This window comes from Hippocampus bargibanti, linkage group LG02, assembly GCF_051943395.1.
Source record: "Hippocampus bargibanti isolate YZ-2025 linkage group LG02, ASM5194339v1, whole genome shotgun sequence".
In the NCBI taxonomy this organism is placed as follows: Eukaryota; Metazoa; Chordata; class Actinopteri; order Syngnathiformes; family Syngnathidae; genus Hippocampus; species Hippocampus bargibanti.
The window spans coordinates 19,308,498-19,324,330 of NC_142735.1; the positions used below are offsets into that span (position 1 = coordinate 19,308,498).

At 40.8% G+C, this 15,833-nt stretch overlaps 1 protein-coding gene across 2 annotated transcripts; it reads left to right on the forward strand.

Annotated features, from left to right (window-relative positions):
• The first annotated feature begins 968 nt into the window (after nt 1-968).
• Nucleotides 969-14,680, forward strand: LOC148901815 (uncharacterized). Of its 2 annotated transcripts, none has more exons than XM_089017645.1 (5): nt 969-1,074; nt 3,991-4,573; nt 5,324-5,442; nt 5,702-5,757; nt 12,879-14,680. In XM_089017645.1, exons 2-5 carry the CDS (start codon nt 3,998-4,000, stop codon nt 13,229-13,231), a joined length of 1,104 nt encoding a protein of 367 aa, XP_088873771.1. In that variant the 5' UTR covers nt 969-1,074; nt 3,991-3,997; the 3' UTR covers nt 13,232-14,680. The 2 variants fall into 2 exon arrangements, with proteins under 2 accessions (XP_088873771.1, XP_088873779.1); XM_089017653.1 differs by having other exon boundaries at nt 1,024-1,443.
• Nucleotides 14,681-15,833: the final 1,153 nt, after the last annotated feature.

A 15,833-nucleotide genomic window follows, 5' to 3' on the forward strand; every position in this document is an offset into this window, starting at 1 on the left:
CAAACCATCTATGTTCTTTCGCTAAGATTTTAACGTCATTGTCGTCAAATGAGTGGTTGCTAGCTTTTAGGTGCAAATGTACTGCCGATTGAGGTCCACTTATATTATCCCTGCGATGTTGATAAAGTCTTTTTTTGAGAATTTGTTGAGTCTCCCCAATGTACTGCTCTTTACAATTTTCATTCTTACAATGTATGGAATAAACTACATTACTTTGTTTTTCATTCAGTTTTAGTTTCACTCAGTTTTAGAAACTTATTATTAAAGAATTATTATTATTATTAAAGAATGGTTCAGATACAGACCATGTTCAATTTTTCAATCTCGGAAAGTAAAAAAGAATAAAATTGTTTTATTTTTATTATCCGAACAAACATTACAAAGATCTACCAAGCTCGTTATATGCCTATCACAAAAGTTAAATGAAACCTTATTTTAGACAGTAAATAATGTTGACAAAGTTTCAAGTTTAGTTTTTAATTTTTCACAGAACACTCATGGACAAGTGCAACCTTAACCCAAATTTTTATATAAGATGACCCTCTATGCACGAAAATTCAAAAACATAAATCTTTATTTATAAAGCGCTTTGGCACTGCGAGTAGTTAAAACTGTTTCCTACCGCCGTAGGGATCCGGATTCATCGACGTGTTCTATGACACGAATGATCTTTATTTCTACCAATAGAACCACTCCTTAACTCAATTCAACATTGACCAGTATTCGACTGCTGTGGTAGTTGCGTATCAAATGATAATAGCCCCAGCTTTGCCTCACAAAAACAACGTCGTTGTCTTCCTATAAGAAGAAAGAGCCTACTAGTTAGTGCACGCACCTGGAACTGGCTATAGTATAAGTGGGTTGTATCATGTTACAATTTTTGTGACGGTGAAGCGCTTCTAAGCGGGAACGCGCACGGCTGCCGACCGGGAACCCGCCGACTGCAAAGCGTCCTTTTCGGTTCCCATGGCAACCCCAGTGAGCGCACACGGAACAAGAAAGGGAGAGCGACATAGGGTCCTCTAAATCCACCTTGAACCCTCACAAAAAGACGAAACTTGACGGGGCGCAAGGGTGAGTCTCAAGTTTGATTCCATTTTATAGGCACACACGAATAGATCTATGCGAACTTTTGGGACCCAGTTGCTCACCTGAAAGCAAAATGGCGTGTTCAAATTCTTGACTATACAGAAAATGGGTGAAACTTTAGATAGGGGCGCCATTTGCCATTTGAACCGCTTTGTGCCTTGAAAGCGCGCAGTGTGTATGCGCGCACACAGCCACACGCACTCGTGCATGACACGTCATGTTGAGTGAGTACTGAACCTGCACCATGTCGCCTGGACTGCCATGAGCACACAGTGGACTTTGAACGTTCGGGTGGTTGCACATCAGAGTTGAGGTTGAAGCAAACGGATAACTGCCGAACTTTCTTGAGACAAGGTACTGGACATTAGCATGAGAAAAATGCTTTTAAAAAGCTTTTAAATTTGACGTGGTCCAAAAATCTCATTTCCAGACATCAACCCAATAGACAATGCAACTTTTACAATGTGTATGCATGGATGTTTTGGTTTGAGATTCTGTAGCGTTGATTGATTACATCAAATAAATGCAATATCCTGCCTTCATGTATTTTATATGATTATATTTGGCCAACTCTATTGCCATATAGATGGCAGTACAACGTTTATGTATATAGCTGCATAAAGACAATGGATGGAAAACCAGCTCCAAGTTAGTGTTCATCTGCTACTCCCCTCAGGCAGGCGCTACCGATCCATGCGCACCAAATCCAGCAGACATTTAAACAGCTTCTTCCCCCAAGCCATTAACTCTTTGAACTCTTTCAACAGTAGCCAAAATGGAACTGTATAGTGCCACTTAGCAGTTTTTTTTTTTTTTTTTGACAACGATACTAGTGCAGCGTGTTCTACCGGAAACAAATTCCTTGTGTGTTCTACATACTTGGCAATAAAGATGATTCTGATTCTGATTCTGATCTAATTGTTTTCCCTGGCTGGCTCCACTATTTGAATAGTAGCGTGCTGACTTTTATATCCACTGTTCCTAAACAAGTATGGTGACTAGATACCCTATTGAAGTGTCTTACCAGTACAGTCAAACTAAACAGAAAATAATGAGAGTTACAAGTGTCTGCCTTGATAGCAGCTCGAATACTTTTTGCTCTGTTTTTTTCTTTTCCTAACTTCACTGCTGAAAAATTGGGAATTTCCTTATTGTGAGATGATTAAAGGTTTGTTTTCTTGTTGCTATTCTTATTCAAAGCAAAGCGTCTGTGACTTGAATGCTTATACACAAAGGGACACCTCCAAAGAAACACAGTTGAGCAATGAGTAAATCCCGGTGATTTTGGGTGATACTTTTATTCACAATTGAGCAGTGGCGGGCCATCAGCGCCTAAAAATATCCGAATCACAGACTAATGTGAACTATATTTTGTTCATGAATTTTTATTAAATAATTCCAAATTGTTATTGAGCTTTTTTTCATTGCTTTTCCTTTGTTGTGCTGCTTCCATATGTGTTTCATATTTATGCATTTAACAAATCACATTTGAGCCATCATTTGTTACCAGGGTCAGAAATCGACCTGGATGCCTTCACAATCAGCTCTGAAGGCCCGGGAGCATAAACATAAATGTTGATAAAACTGTTGCTTTAATCAATTAGAGTTCAAGTTGGCAACCCATGGCCAGCTCGAAGGTGCTGGCAACGTCAAAGTTTTTACAAATTATTATTGCCTAGTCACATGATTGACTAGTCACTAGCCAATCATAGTATCACTAGCTGCTAGTGATAAGAGCATACTGGCCAGAGCTAGCACCCTGTATCGGTAGCGAGCTGCACAAGCAAATATATTGTGTCGATTTAATAGAAGTTTTGTCAACCCACAATGGCTGAAGGAGGAGAAGAAATTGATTTGGTTGCAGATATACTGTTAAAGCCATTTTCAATACAGACCTTTCAAGAATAGATGGACATCATTAAGGTTGGACAGCTCCAAAGTTAGCAAAAATAACAAATAATATTGCAATTTTATGAGGTTATCATGAATGCACACATTCAAAGTAAAAATACGCACAGTTTAATGACAGTACAGTAAAGTCTCGTTATATCGATATCGGATATATCGATAGTCCCGGTTATATCGATACTATTTCTATGCACGCACGGAGAAAATTACATGCAAACAGGGTCGGATATATCGATAGTCCCGGTTATATCGATATTTTTCGGACTCCCTTGAATATCGATATAACGAGACTTTACTGTATTTCTTAAGTTTCTTCAAGTCACAAGTTATTGTTAATTGCATCCTCTAGTAGACGTGTAGTAAATCACACGACACTCGCAGCTGTGAATTGATTCAGACATAGCACTATTGAAGGCGTAGGCTTGACATTCATGGCCCGCCACTGCAATTGAGTTACCATCATTCTCGACTTGACTTTCACAAATTGGATCACGGTCATTGTCATGGTGTAACTTCAAAGAAGCAAACTGGAATAAGGGAGGGGAAAAAGGCATAATATAATAATAATAATAATAATAATAATAATAATAATAATAATAATAATAATAATAATAATAATAATAATAATACATTTTATTTCAATCGCCTTTCAAAGCTCTCAAGGACACTTTACAGTCATAAGCGCTGTCGTGGTCTAAGTTTAGTGATTTGAAATATTTCTGGCTAAAATTGTGGTCCAAATAGTATTGCAAACTATCAACAGCTCTTAGTGCCGTAGTTCCCAAATCATATTCACTTTCTAGGTTGCAGATGGACTCAGTCCACTACTCACCTTTTCAGACTTTTAATAGTCTTCATTTCACTTTGGGAACATTGGGGTGTTGGCCCAGTCTTGTACTGATAAATCAGGAAAAGGGCTGAGAGCACTTTTTTCTTGAATGTTCTTACCACCGGCTAATTTTTTGTGTGTTTTTTGTTCTGTTTTTTTTTCAGAAATTGAATGATGGAGAACCTGTTCCACACCCTCGCGTCATTGTCCTCGCGTGACGCCGCTTTTGAGGGGCCCTTGTCTCCCTCTTGTCACATGGCCTCCCTCCCCCTGTTGCCCATCTCCTTCCCTCCGTCGCCGACCATGGCAGAGTCCCTTCCATCTTCCTGCTCATCTTCCTCCTCATCTTCCTCCTCGTGCTCACCCCTTTCAAACTGCATGACGTCCCAACACCTGGAAGGTCCTCTGAACACGTGGGACCAGGATGACCTGACGTGCCTCAGTTGGTTGCACCAAAGGGTCAACCTTCTCCCACTCCAGCCGCTTCCCAAAAACACCCGACCTCAACCTCGAGATGAGTCCCGATGGGATCCCGCCTTGAGCAAGCCACCGTACTCCTTCAGCAGCCTGATTTTCATGGCCATAGAGGAGTCTGTGGACAAGAGGCTGCCAGTGAAGGACATCTATGGCTGGATTGTGGACAAGTTCCCCTATTACAAGACAGCAAGCGCGGGATGGAGGAACTCGGTCAGGCACAATCTGTCTTTGAGCAAGAGCTTCTGCCGCATGGATAGAGACAAAAGTCAGGTGGGCGCATAGCATTCACAACCACATAGTTACTTCCTATGAACAGCACTTAATCTCATAAACCGGAAGACTCACTGCTCAAGTCATCTTTTCCCATTCTAATGAATGGAAGTAATTTACTGACTCACAATGTCAAAACAAGCACAACAACAATATCAGACTCTGTTAATACATATTCCAGATATGTGGTAATACAAACTACTTCAAAAATAAAAAAATGAAGATAAACCAAAAATAGAATTATATGACATCAATTACGGAGTGCCGCAAGGGTCAATTCTTGGACCCAAACTGTTAACTGTCTTACTTGATGATGATATTATTATTATTTATGATTAATGATTTATCATAAATAATAAGTGGGATAATAACCCAACAATTTTTTTGCAATCAAGGTTGACAAATACCTTACTTGTAAGTTACATATACATGACACAAAGTAAAAAGGAAAATATCCAAAAACCTATTACAGTGTTAACAAATTGAAATGAATAATAAACATTTATACAGTATAATATTTATTCAATTTCTAACCTACTGTGCATAATTTAATGATATATTTATTTTACAGAAAGTAGCTTTTAAAGTCTAATAATCACCATAGTGTATTGGCCAACAGTAATATTGGGAAAATGTCTGTTGGCCAGTCCATTCCACAGAATAGATTCCAAATGATTTTGACTTTGATTGTGACGATTCATTGGTGTGGAAAAAGAAAATCCAAACACAACACTGTTATGGTTTTTATAGTCGGCAGGGAAAGGATCTCTGTGGCGCGTGAATCCAGAGCATCGAGCGGCACTGCTAGAAGTTCTTCGGAAGACACACGCCTACAACAGCAGCAGCAGCCTCATCAACAAACCTGCCCTGTAAAAGACCAATCACCCTTACTTTCTATTTCATCATGAAGTACTGTATTGGAGTAGTTTTATTTTACTTTTTTAATGCTTACATTCAATCTGTTGATGAGTTAAGTAATTATTTGGAAGATTGCTTATTTGTACTTCACTTATTTTATTCTAAATTAATAGTTTTGCGGAGTACAATTTATGGCCCACCTCTAAGTTAATATTAGAAACTATCCCCATTGTTGGAATTGGAGCTGATGCATTTTTAATTTGATTCCAGGTTGGAAGGTGTGGACTATGGCGTGTCGGTCGTGTGCGACTCCATGGAGTTGTCAGGTTAGTATTCGGGGCCTCATTCCAAAACTGGACGATCATTTAGACAGAAACAATGTTGGAAAAGGGGTCATTTATTTTAGAATCAATTGTTGATATTTAACTCATTCACTGGCAGACGATGTGCAAAAATGTGTCCACTCCAGTGCCAGGGTTTTTGTCATTTTCATTCCAAATTCAAGAACCCACAGAATACAGTAAAGTCTCGTTATATCGATACTCAAGGGAGTCCGAAAAAATATCGATATAACCGGGACTATCGATATATCCGATCCTGCGCCGAACTGCATTAAACAAAAGCCGCCAAAAGAGGGCAGCCAAGCGCCATATAAGAAACGGAGCTGGCCATTAGCTCCCTTTTTTTTGGGTGAGAGATGTTCCCCCAATGTTGCCTCAAAATGGCACATATAATTCATTAATGATTGTAAACATGTATGCTTTAATCTTCAGAACTACAGTGTATTTGAAACATATTCATAACTGGATGTGTAACAAGAAAGCATATTATCCGAATCTGAAGCCATTGTTTGGATTCACAAGCAATGCAAGACGTCTTGGCGTGAAGTCATTTTTATTTGCATTTGAATAAAAAGTGACATCGGCTGTCCTTTAATACACAGTATGGAATGTTAATAATTTTCAAAATCATCGCGCTTCAGCAGACAAAACAAGAAACATTGTTACAAAAAACGATTGCATTCATATACAGTACAGTGGGCATGTACATAACACAACAGGGGAAATGCAACGCTTACATCTTACTGTATTATGTATACAATTTAAAGAAGTCATCAATCTTCTTCTGCTTCCCATTTTTACCTTTTAACACAAACACTTCAATCTCGTCTGCTACACACGAGCTAGCGTCTGAAAATGAAAATGGCTCTGCTACACGGGTGCTGGGCACGTAACCAAGACACGTGACCAAGTTGACCAATGGCGCGACCGATGGCGTGTCACGTGACAAAGTCACACGGCCAAGTCGACCAATAGCGCGACCGATGGCGGCTCATGTGACCAAGTCGACCAATGGCGCGACCGATGGCGGCTCACGTAACAAGACACGTGACCAAGTTGACCAATGGCGCGACGGATATATCGATATAAACAACAAAAATGGCCGGCGGGGGATAAAAAGGAGCACCGTAATAACCGGATTATCGTAATAACCGGGTATCGTACTAAACGGTACTAATTATACATAAAAAGACTAGAAATGTGCAAGGGAAATAAAAATAGTATCGTAATAAGCGGTACTATCGATATAACCGATATCGATATAACGAGACTTTACTGTATTTAGTTTCAGGATTACATAAAAATTCAATGCAGCGTAAGAAACCTTATACTCTCTTCTTTCATCCGAAAAAAAAGAGTTAATACCTCAGTTATATGGGTCTGGAGTTATATGATCTTAAAATGAGGGCAGCTGTCCAAAATACAATGCAATACATGCATATTGGTTTATACAGCGCTTCAGTGACGTGCAGTCAGTGGAGGCAGGGGAGGCAGTGCCTCACCTGTCATCATGGAAAGCTGTCATGGAAATATCAAATGAAAAAATAAATTAAACAGTTATATGTATTTAGTAATGTGTACTTTAAAGTTCTTATCCATTTAACTTCACCGTTTTAGGATTTTTTTCAAAATCGCTGAATTTTCACATTTACCGTTCAAATACTAAGGAGAGACGAGCAGTGAGGCACCAGCCGGCTGAGCCTCACCATGGATTGCGCAAACACTATGCTTACTGTGCTGGCTTGCTCTGCAGTGAGACCGCATTGCTGTCCTTCTGCATATCGTTATTAAAGCATTCAAACACGTTTAGTATATGAACTAAATTTCTACAGTTTAGCTGGTGTATATAATGTAGAGTCACTGTACATGATAAACACTGTACTACAGTGTTTATTTTGTTTTATTTTTATCAAAACGCTGTGCGTAGGTGAGGCAAACAGTTCTCCCGCCTCATGACAGGCAGGGGGCGCTTGTGATTCCAGAGATACTTCCGACTCCGCGGCTGCAGAATAATAGAATTAGAGACAGAAAGCTACAGTAAACAGTTAGCAAGTAAAGTGCAACCCTGCAGTCATTTTTTTGTGTTGCTTGGCCTCACTTTCAGAATGGAGGATTACATATCTAAATTGAAAGAATTTTCTAAACTGGACTTTCAATCGAAGCAGGAGGTAATAATCAAAGGAAGACCAACACCGGGGCTAAAAGGTTTGCTTCAGAAAACGGGACACAATACTCGCTCGCTCTTTTCAGGCGGACTGGTACACACGAAAAGGCTGGCTGTGTGGATGTCCAGCAAGAAAGCGCCTTTTCTGCTTTTCCTGCCTTCTGTTCTCAATTTGTGACAATGTCTGGACTCAAATGGGATATTGCGACCTGAAAATTTTACAACGGAGCCTCATCAAAAATGAGCGAAGACTCAACATCAGCATCGACAATGGTAAGGTAAAGGAGAACCGGGAGATTTTAAAAGATCTCATCAATGCCACCTGCTTCCTTGCCAAACAACAGCTGGCATTTCGTGGAAATGATGAAAGTAAAGGCTCCGCTAATCGTGGCTACTATGTTGAACTATTACATGCTTTCGCTAGCGAGTCATTTTGGGACATCCACTGTAGTTTCTCGCCTGTGAAACAGAATACAGAACGATTTAATTGAAGCAGTTGGTGATGTCATTAGAAATGACATTAAAAAGGAGATCGGTGCAGCCCCATTTGTTGCTGGAGAAGTAGACGAGATTGTCATTCTCAGCACTGAAAACATACAGTCGGAACAGGACTGATCTTCACTGGCAGTGATCTCCGTTGAGACAGAGAGACTTTTAAAACTGAAGAAAGATAAGGAAGGCTTCTACAAAGAACTTATCCATGCCTTTCTTCATTTACAAGTAAAGGTAACATGATAAAAACGTTTTTTAATTATTTTTTTCCATGCTACCGTTTGTATAAATAAAGAATGCTGACATGAAATTGTAAACAAAATACGTTAACTGTTGCCAATCAAATGGTGAATAAACTACTCTGTAGAGTTCATATGTTTGTAAATCTGACTATGATGACGTCAGTGCCTCACCAGCCATGAACCTCACCGCACGTCACTGCAGCGCTTTAACAATAGCTGAATAACGTGCAAACATGGAAAAAAGGGAAATGCTGCCCCTCGTGGAAAGGAAAAACATTGCCAGAGTTCTGGCGAGCTCTTTATCGGCAACCCCGCAAGAAAAACTAATAAGCGGTACTATCGATATAACCGATATCGATATAACGAGACTTTACTGTATTTAGTTTCAGGATTACATAAAAATTCAATGCAGCGTAAGAAACCTTATACTCTCTTCTTTCATCCGAAAAAAAAGAGTTAATACCTCAGTTATATGGGTCTGGAGTTATATGATCTTAAAATGAGGGCAGCTGTCCAAAATACAATGCAATACATGCATATTGGTTTATACAGCGCTTCAGTGACGTGCAGTCAGTGGAGGCAGGGGAGGCAGTGCCTCACCTGTCATCATGGAAAGCTGTCATGGAAATATCAAATGAAAAAATAAATTAAACAGTTATATGTATTTAGTAATGTGTACTTTAAAGTTCTTATCCATTTAACTTCACCGTTTTAGGATTTTTTTCAAAATCGCTGAATTTTCACATTTACCGTTCAAATACTAAGTAGAGACGAGCAGTGAGGCACCAGCCGGCTGAGCCTCACCATGGATTGCGCAATCACTATGCTTACTGTGCTGGCTTGCTCTGCAGTGAGACCGCATTGCTGTCCTTCTGCATATCGTTATTAAAGCATTCAAACACGTTTAGTATATGAACTAAATTTCTACAGTTTAGCTGGTGTATATAATGTAGAGTCACTGTACATGATAAACACTGTACTACAGTGTTTATTTTGTTTTATTTTTATCAAAACGCTGTGCGTAGGTGAGGCAAACAGTTCTCCCGCCTCATGACAGGCAGGGGGCGCTTGTGATTCCAGAGATACTTCCGACTCCGCGGCTGCAGAATAATAGAATTAGAGACAGAAAGCTACAGTAAACAGTTAGCAAGTAAAGTGCAACCCTGCAGTCATTTTTTTGTGTTGCTTGGCCTCACTTTCAGAATGGAGGATTACATATCTAAATTGAAAGAATTTTCTAAACTGGACTTTCAATCGAAGCAGGAGGTAATAATCAAAGGAAGACCAACACCGGGGCTAAAAGGTTTGCTTCAGAAAACGGGACACAATACTCGCTCGCTCTTTTCAGGCGGACTGGTACACACGAAAAGGCTGGCTGTGTGGATGTCCAGCAAGAAAGCGCCTTTTCTGCTTTTCCTGCCTTCTGTTCTCAATTTGTGACAATGTCTGGACTCAAATGGGATATTGCGACCTGAAAATTTTACAACGGAGCCTCATCAAAAATGAGCGAAGACTCAACATCAGCATCGACAATGGTAAGGTAAAGGAGAACCGGGAGATTTTAAAAGATCTCATCAATGCCACCTGCTTCCTTGCCAAACAACAGCTGGCATTTCGTGGAAATGATGAAAGTAAAGGCTCCGCTAATCGTGGCTACTATGTTGAACTATTACATGCTTTCGCTAGCGAGTCATTTTGGGACATCCACTGTAGTTTCTCGCCTGTGAAACAGAATACAGAACGATTTAATTGAAGCAGTTGGTGATGTCATTAGAAATGACATTAAAAAGGAGATCGGTGCAGCCCCATTTGTTGCTGGAGAAGTAGACGAGATTGTCATTCTCAGCACTGAAAACATACAGTCGGAACAGGACTGATCTTCACTGGCAGTGATCTCCGTTGAGACAGAGAGACTTTTAAAACTGAAGAAAGATAAGGAAGGCTTCTACAAAGAACTTATCCATGCCTTTCTTCATTTACAAGTAAAGGTAACATGATAAAAACGTTTTTTAATTATTTTTTTCCATGCTACCGTTTGTATAAATAAAGAATGCTGACATGAAATTGTAAACAAAATACGTTAACTGTTGCCAATCAAATGGTGAATAAACTACTCTGTAGAGTTCATATGTTTGTAAATCTGACTATGATGACGTCAGTGCCTCACCAGCCATGAACCTCACCGCACGTCACTGCAGCGCTTTAACAATAGCTGAATAACGTGCAAACATGGAAAAAAGGGAAATGCTGCCCCTCGTGGAAAGGAAAAACATTGCCAGAGTTCTGGCGAGCTCTTTATCGGCAACCCCGCAAGAAAAACCCAAAACCAAACAAATTCGGGAATAGTGTGGCAGTGAATGAGTTAAGTGGAAAACAGGTAATAAAATTGTATATTAACACGTGCTAATTGGTACAGGTGTAATTTTGAGAGTAAAAACTAATGAAACTTTTTTTAAACATTTTTTACACCAGGAGGTGAACGTGGCAAAAAAATGTAGGCTTGAATCTAATTGGACAAAACATGAACAACATGCCAAAAGACACTTTGAAATGAACAGAACAGACTATTGGGAATAAATGAATGATATTTCATGAAACAAATAATTAGAATACAGGTTGCGAATGTAGTTTGGAGCTTCGGACAATATTTCTGCCCGCCCACCGCCGGTCATGAGTAAATTTAAACCCAGTCTCCCGCCTGCAAGGCTTTATAAATTTGAACCTATAGGATGTTTTATCAGGGGCGGCCCGGTAGTCGAGTGGTTAGCACAACGGCTTCACAGTGCAGAGGTCGCCGGTTCGCGTCCCGGTCCGGCCTCCCTGTGTGGAGTTTGCATGTTCTCCCCGGACCTGCGTGGGTTTTCTCCGGGTCCTCCAGTTTCCTCCCACACTCCAAAAACATGCATGGCAGGCAGATTGAACACTCCAAATTGTCCCTAGGTGTGAGTGTGAGAGTGACTGTTGTATGTCTTTGTGTGCCCTGCGATTGGCTGGCAACCAATTCGGGGTGTCCCCCGCCTCGTGCCCGAAGACAGCTGAGATAGGCTCCAGCAACCCCCGCGACCCTAATGAGGAATAAGCGGTACGGAAAATGAGATGAGATGAGAGGATGTTTTATCAGCGGTGTAACAGCGCTCACTGTCAGTTTTACTGCTGCTGCCTTTCAGCCTCTCGAAGACGCTCCCCGCATGCGACATTGTTACTGTGTTTGTCTTCTGTTGCCATGGTGACAACCTTCTATTTCCGTGGTAACGCACCAATAGCCTCCTTAATGTGGCCCGCCTATTACATGCGGGCCTCCGTATGTGGTCATCAAGAGGTCGATTACAACTGATTTCCACTTTTTTTGTCTTTGAAATGTGCGTATTTTTTTTAAGTTTACTGAGATCATCAAGTGTCGTTGAAAAAAATATCAATTTCATTTAATTTCACCCGAATGTATTTTGCATACCGAGCTATTATTCTCTGAAAGCCGTGTGTAATAGAAACGTATATTATATGGCGCCATCTTATGGTATCTCGGTCCCAAAGCACTACGGTCAACCCACACGTTCGTGGTTTGACACTTAATACAGTAATAATAATAAATGTCATTTATAAGCGCCTTTCAAAACAGGATACGTTTTTTTCTGTGGGTGAGCAGCGGTTGTCACACGTGCCAGCGTTCACTCAACCCGGAATAACTCAAATACTGTAGATAGAAAGCTAATAGCTAGCTAGCTAATAGATGGCATACTACATAGCTAACTAGATAGCTAGCCTGCTAGATAGCTAATGGATAGCTAGCCAGCCAGATAACTAATAGACAGCTATCGATGAAAAGGTTTCTTCAGCCGTCATCTGTACTTTTTTTGAAGGTGTCTGACGTTTCGCTTCTTATCCAAGATGGGGCAACGTCAGACACCTTCAAAAAAAGTACAGATGACGGCTGAAGAAACCTTTTCATCGATGGACCAATCCTGTACGACTGAGAGCTTACACAGACGTAATAGACAGCTAGATAACTAATAGATAGCTAGCCAGCTAGCTAGCTAGGTAATACATAGATATCTAGTTATCCAGCTGGCTAGCGAGGTTGCTAATAGACTTGAGGGTGACACGGTTGTCAGTCTTTGCACATTTTCAACAATTATCCTGGATGTGAAAATCTACTCATTCAACATACAGTACAGTTTTTTTTTTACAGTACAGCATTTCGTCCACTACAGATTGCCTCCCTCACACACTGATGCTGTCTGCCCCATCGCCTGACACCCCCAACCGGGATAATCCTGCTTTCCCCGAACACCCGGATTTCCCCTTGACCCCAGAGCATGAAGAGCTAGTGGCCATCGAGCCGGTGGAGTACCCAGCGGACGATCTGGGCAAGGATTTGAACAAAGACCCACTGGACGACAGCGGCTATATCGAGCTGCACTACTACCAGTCACCCGAGTACCAGTACCTGGTCTTACCCGACGACACCGAATTGGACCTGGAGACGGTGGAGATCCTCCAGCTGGACACCGAGGCACAGGAGGCAGCTGACTCGCTGCTGGATTTAGCGGGGAGTGAATATTAAGACGCTTTTTGGTCATCGTTAGCCCCAACGTCACTGCCCAATGATTTTAAAACGTGTATTTTTTTTTATTTTAGTCTATATTCGCTGTGGCGACCCCTGAAGGGAAAAGCCGGAAGGAAAAGAAGGGAGAAAAGTATTAATTTTGTTCATGCATTTGCTCAGACGTATACCACGTAGGCAAAGGTTTTGGGACACTTGCTACCAGTGTTTCCCAGGTACCAAACTTGATTCCATATCCTGGATTCAGATTCTGCACATACGTGACATATGCCTACTAGTTCAATAGTTTTACAAGGTGAAAACAATAGTAATACTAATCTGTTTAATTGCATACTAAGCGTTAAACCAGTTAAAACAAAAACTTCCTCATGCGGCAATCTTACAATCTTCTGACTATTGAGCTCAATTGGCAAACTGGTGGGAACAAAGAGCATATTACTACATGGAAAACTGGTGCACATGGATCGGTCGCGCCTGCCTGAGGGGAGGAGCTGGAAAAGGTGGTGGGCAGGCTGCGGAGGCTGCAATTTCCAGGTGTCTTTCGAATGTTTTGAAAATTCAGGACCCTAAGTCAGTTAGACTGAGCTTTATGAAATTTGGTAGACAACACCCACAACAAAAAAAGCCAACTAGTAGGATCCATCAATCATTTTCAAAAGCGCTCATCCTGAACATGGTCATGAGCAGTTGCTGGTTTGCGACTGTCTGGCAACCATTTTAAAGGGTCGTCTGTCTTCTGGCCAAAATCAGCTGGGATAGGATGCACCATCTCCCCCAGACCCTGTTCAGGATAAGCAGTGTTAAAAATGGATGGCCCCATAGATGACTGTCATCCATCACAGTCATTTGAATTCAGAGGAAATCTGATTTCTTTTTACAACAATGGCTTACAAGTAGGATAGCTCTGTCAGGTTTGCATGGGTTGATGGTGTTGGATCAAGAGGGAGAGGCCGGGTGCAATTGACAAATTGTATTAAAGTCAGCAGGAACAACGGCTGCCAGGGTGATGCAAACACATACAATGACCCGACAACAAATGGTCGTGCCGGGAGTCCTTTTAACTGCCACTGATTGGAACGACCAACACCTGTGCAGGTGCAGACGGCACCGACAGCGCCACCCGTTGGTCGCCAACCAGATCGTGACAAGCTCCAGTTAGGAGGGAAACAACAAGGCGACTTCATGTTACAAGTGAAGCAAAACAGAACTAATCTCATTAGTGAAGTGCAGATGTTAACTAGTCGAATCTAATGTCACTACACTTGTAAGGCATCATCGTCTCATGGTCACTGCCATTTTGACACATTTTTACTTTTCAGGGTCCACTCCATAAATCATCAGAATTCATGAAAAATATATTTTTGCTTACATGTTCTTTTTTAATCTAATAAGTAAAATATGTCATTCTGTTATTTTGACTGGATTGTCTTTTTTCCTGGTTTAACAAGTAATTTTGCATACACTTTATTCTAGTTACTAAATTACAATTTTGATACAAAATAATAATTACATTTGTTGTTTGTTCAGATGTTTTCCTGGTAATTAAACAGCTTTTCTGGTGACTTGAATTTTAATATTTTTGTGAGATGATGAAAAAAAACATTTGTAATTATTTTTCTGAAGGATAACATATTTTCATTTTTAAATTCATTCACACGAGCCTCATCATAAAACGGTTGGAACTTGACATTGTCAATTTGTCATAAATTATGACCAAAAAAATAAGAGACTAGCAGTTGAGGAAGGAGAACACACGATTGACTGGAGTACGTCTTGATTCCAACTGCTAACAAGTGAATCTCACTTGAACATAGAAAAATGCAGTAAAATATCTTATCATAACCACGCCCCTTGCTGTACACCTGCTGGGTGAGATACGTGGTCTTAGTGCCCTGTTACAAGACCAAAGAACAGGGGTGCTCATTACGTCGATCGCGATCTACTGGTCGATCGCGATCTACTGGTCGATCGCGGAGGTAGTACTGGTTGATCGCAGCGTGACAGTAAAAAAACATTTGTCAGCCTATCAAACGTCCCATCACTTGATTGACATACAGGGCAACCATTCAGATGACAACTGAATTTTTACCTTTAGGTTGCCGTGTATGTGTAAACAACTGCGCTGAACGCAGCAAAATTTACAAGCTAGTCAGCGAATTACCTCAGATTTTAAGCCCTTGCTAAAACATATGGTGATCAAAATGAGTGAGAAAGCGGGACCAAGTAAGGGGGCAAAACATTACTTTCATACGGAATGGGAAAATGTGGAGCGCCATTTTCGGACTGTTCATGGAAAATACGACATTGACTTCACGCCGAAAAGCCAGCTGAGAAAGAGAACGGTGGACGAACTAAAATCCCAGTTGTCCGGACAGCAGTCATTTTTCACTCAACATACTTCAAAAGTCGCTACCGAAGCATCTTTCCGGGTGAGTCACGCCATCGTTAAAAACAATAAGTCCTTCCAAGACGGAGAGATGCTGAAAGAAGCATTCGTTGAAGCAGCTGACTCCTTGTTCAGAGACTTGGACAGTTCTGTAACTTACTCACACAGGAAAAGTACCTCAACTTGAGGAAATGTGCTACCTCCTTGACTGCATTA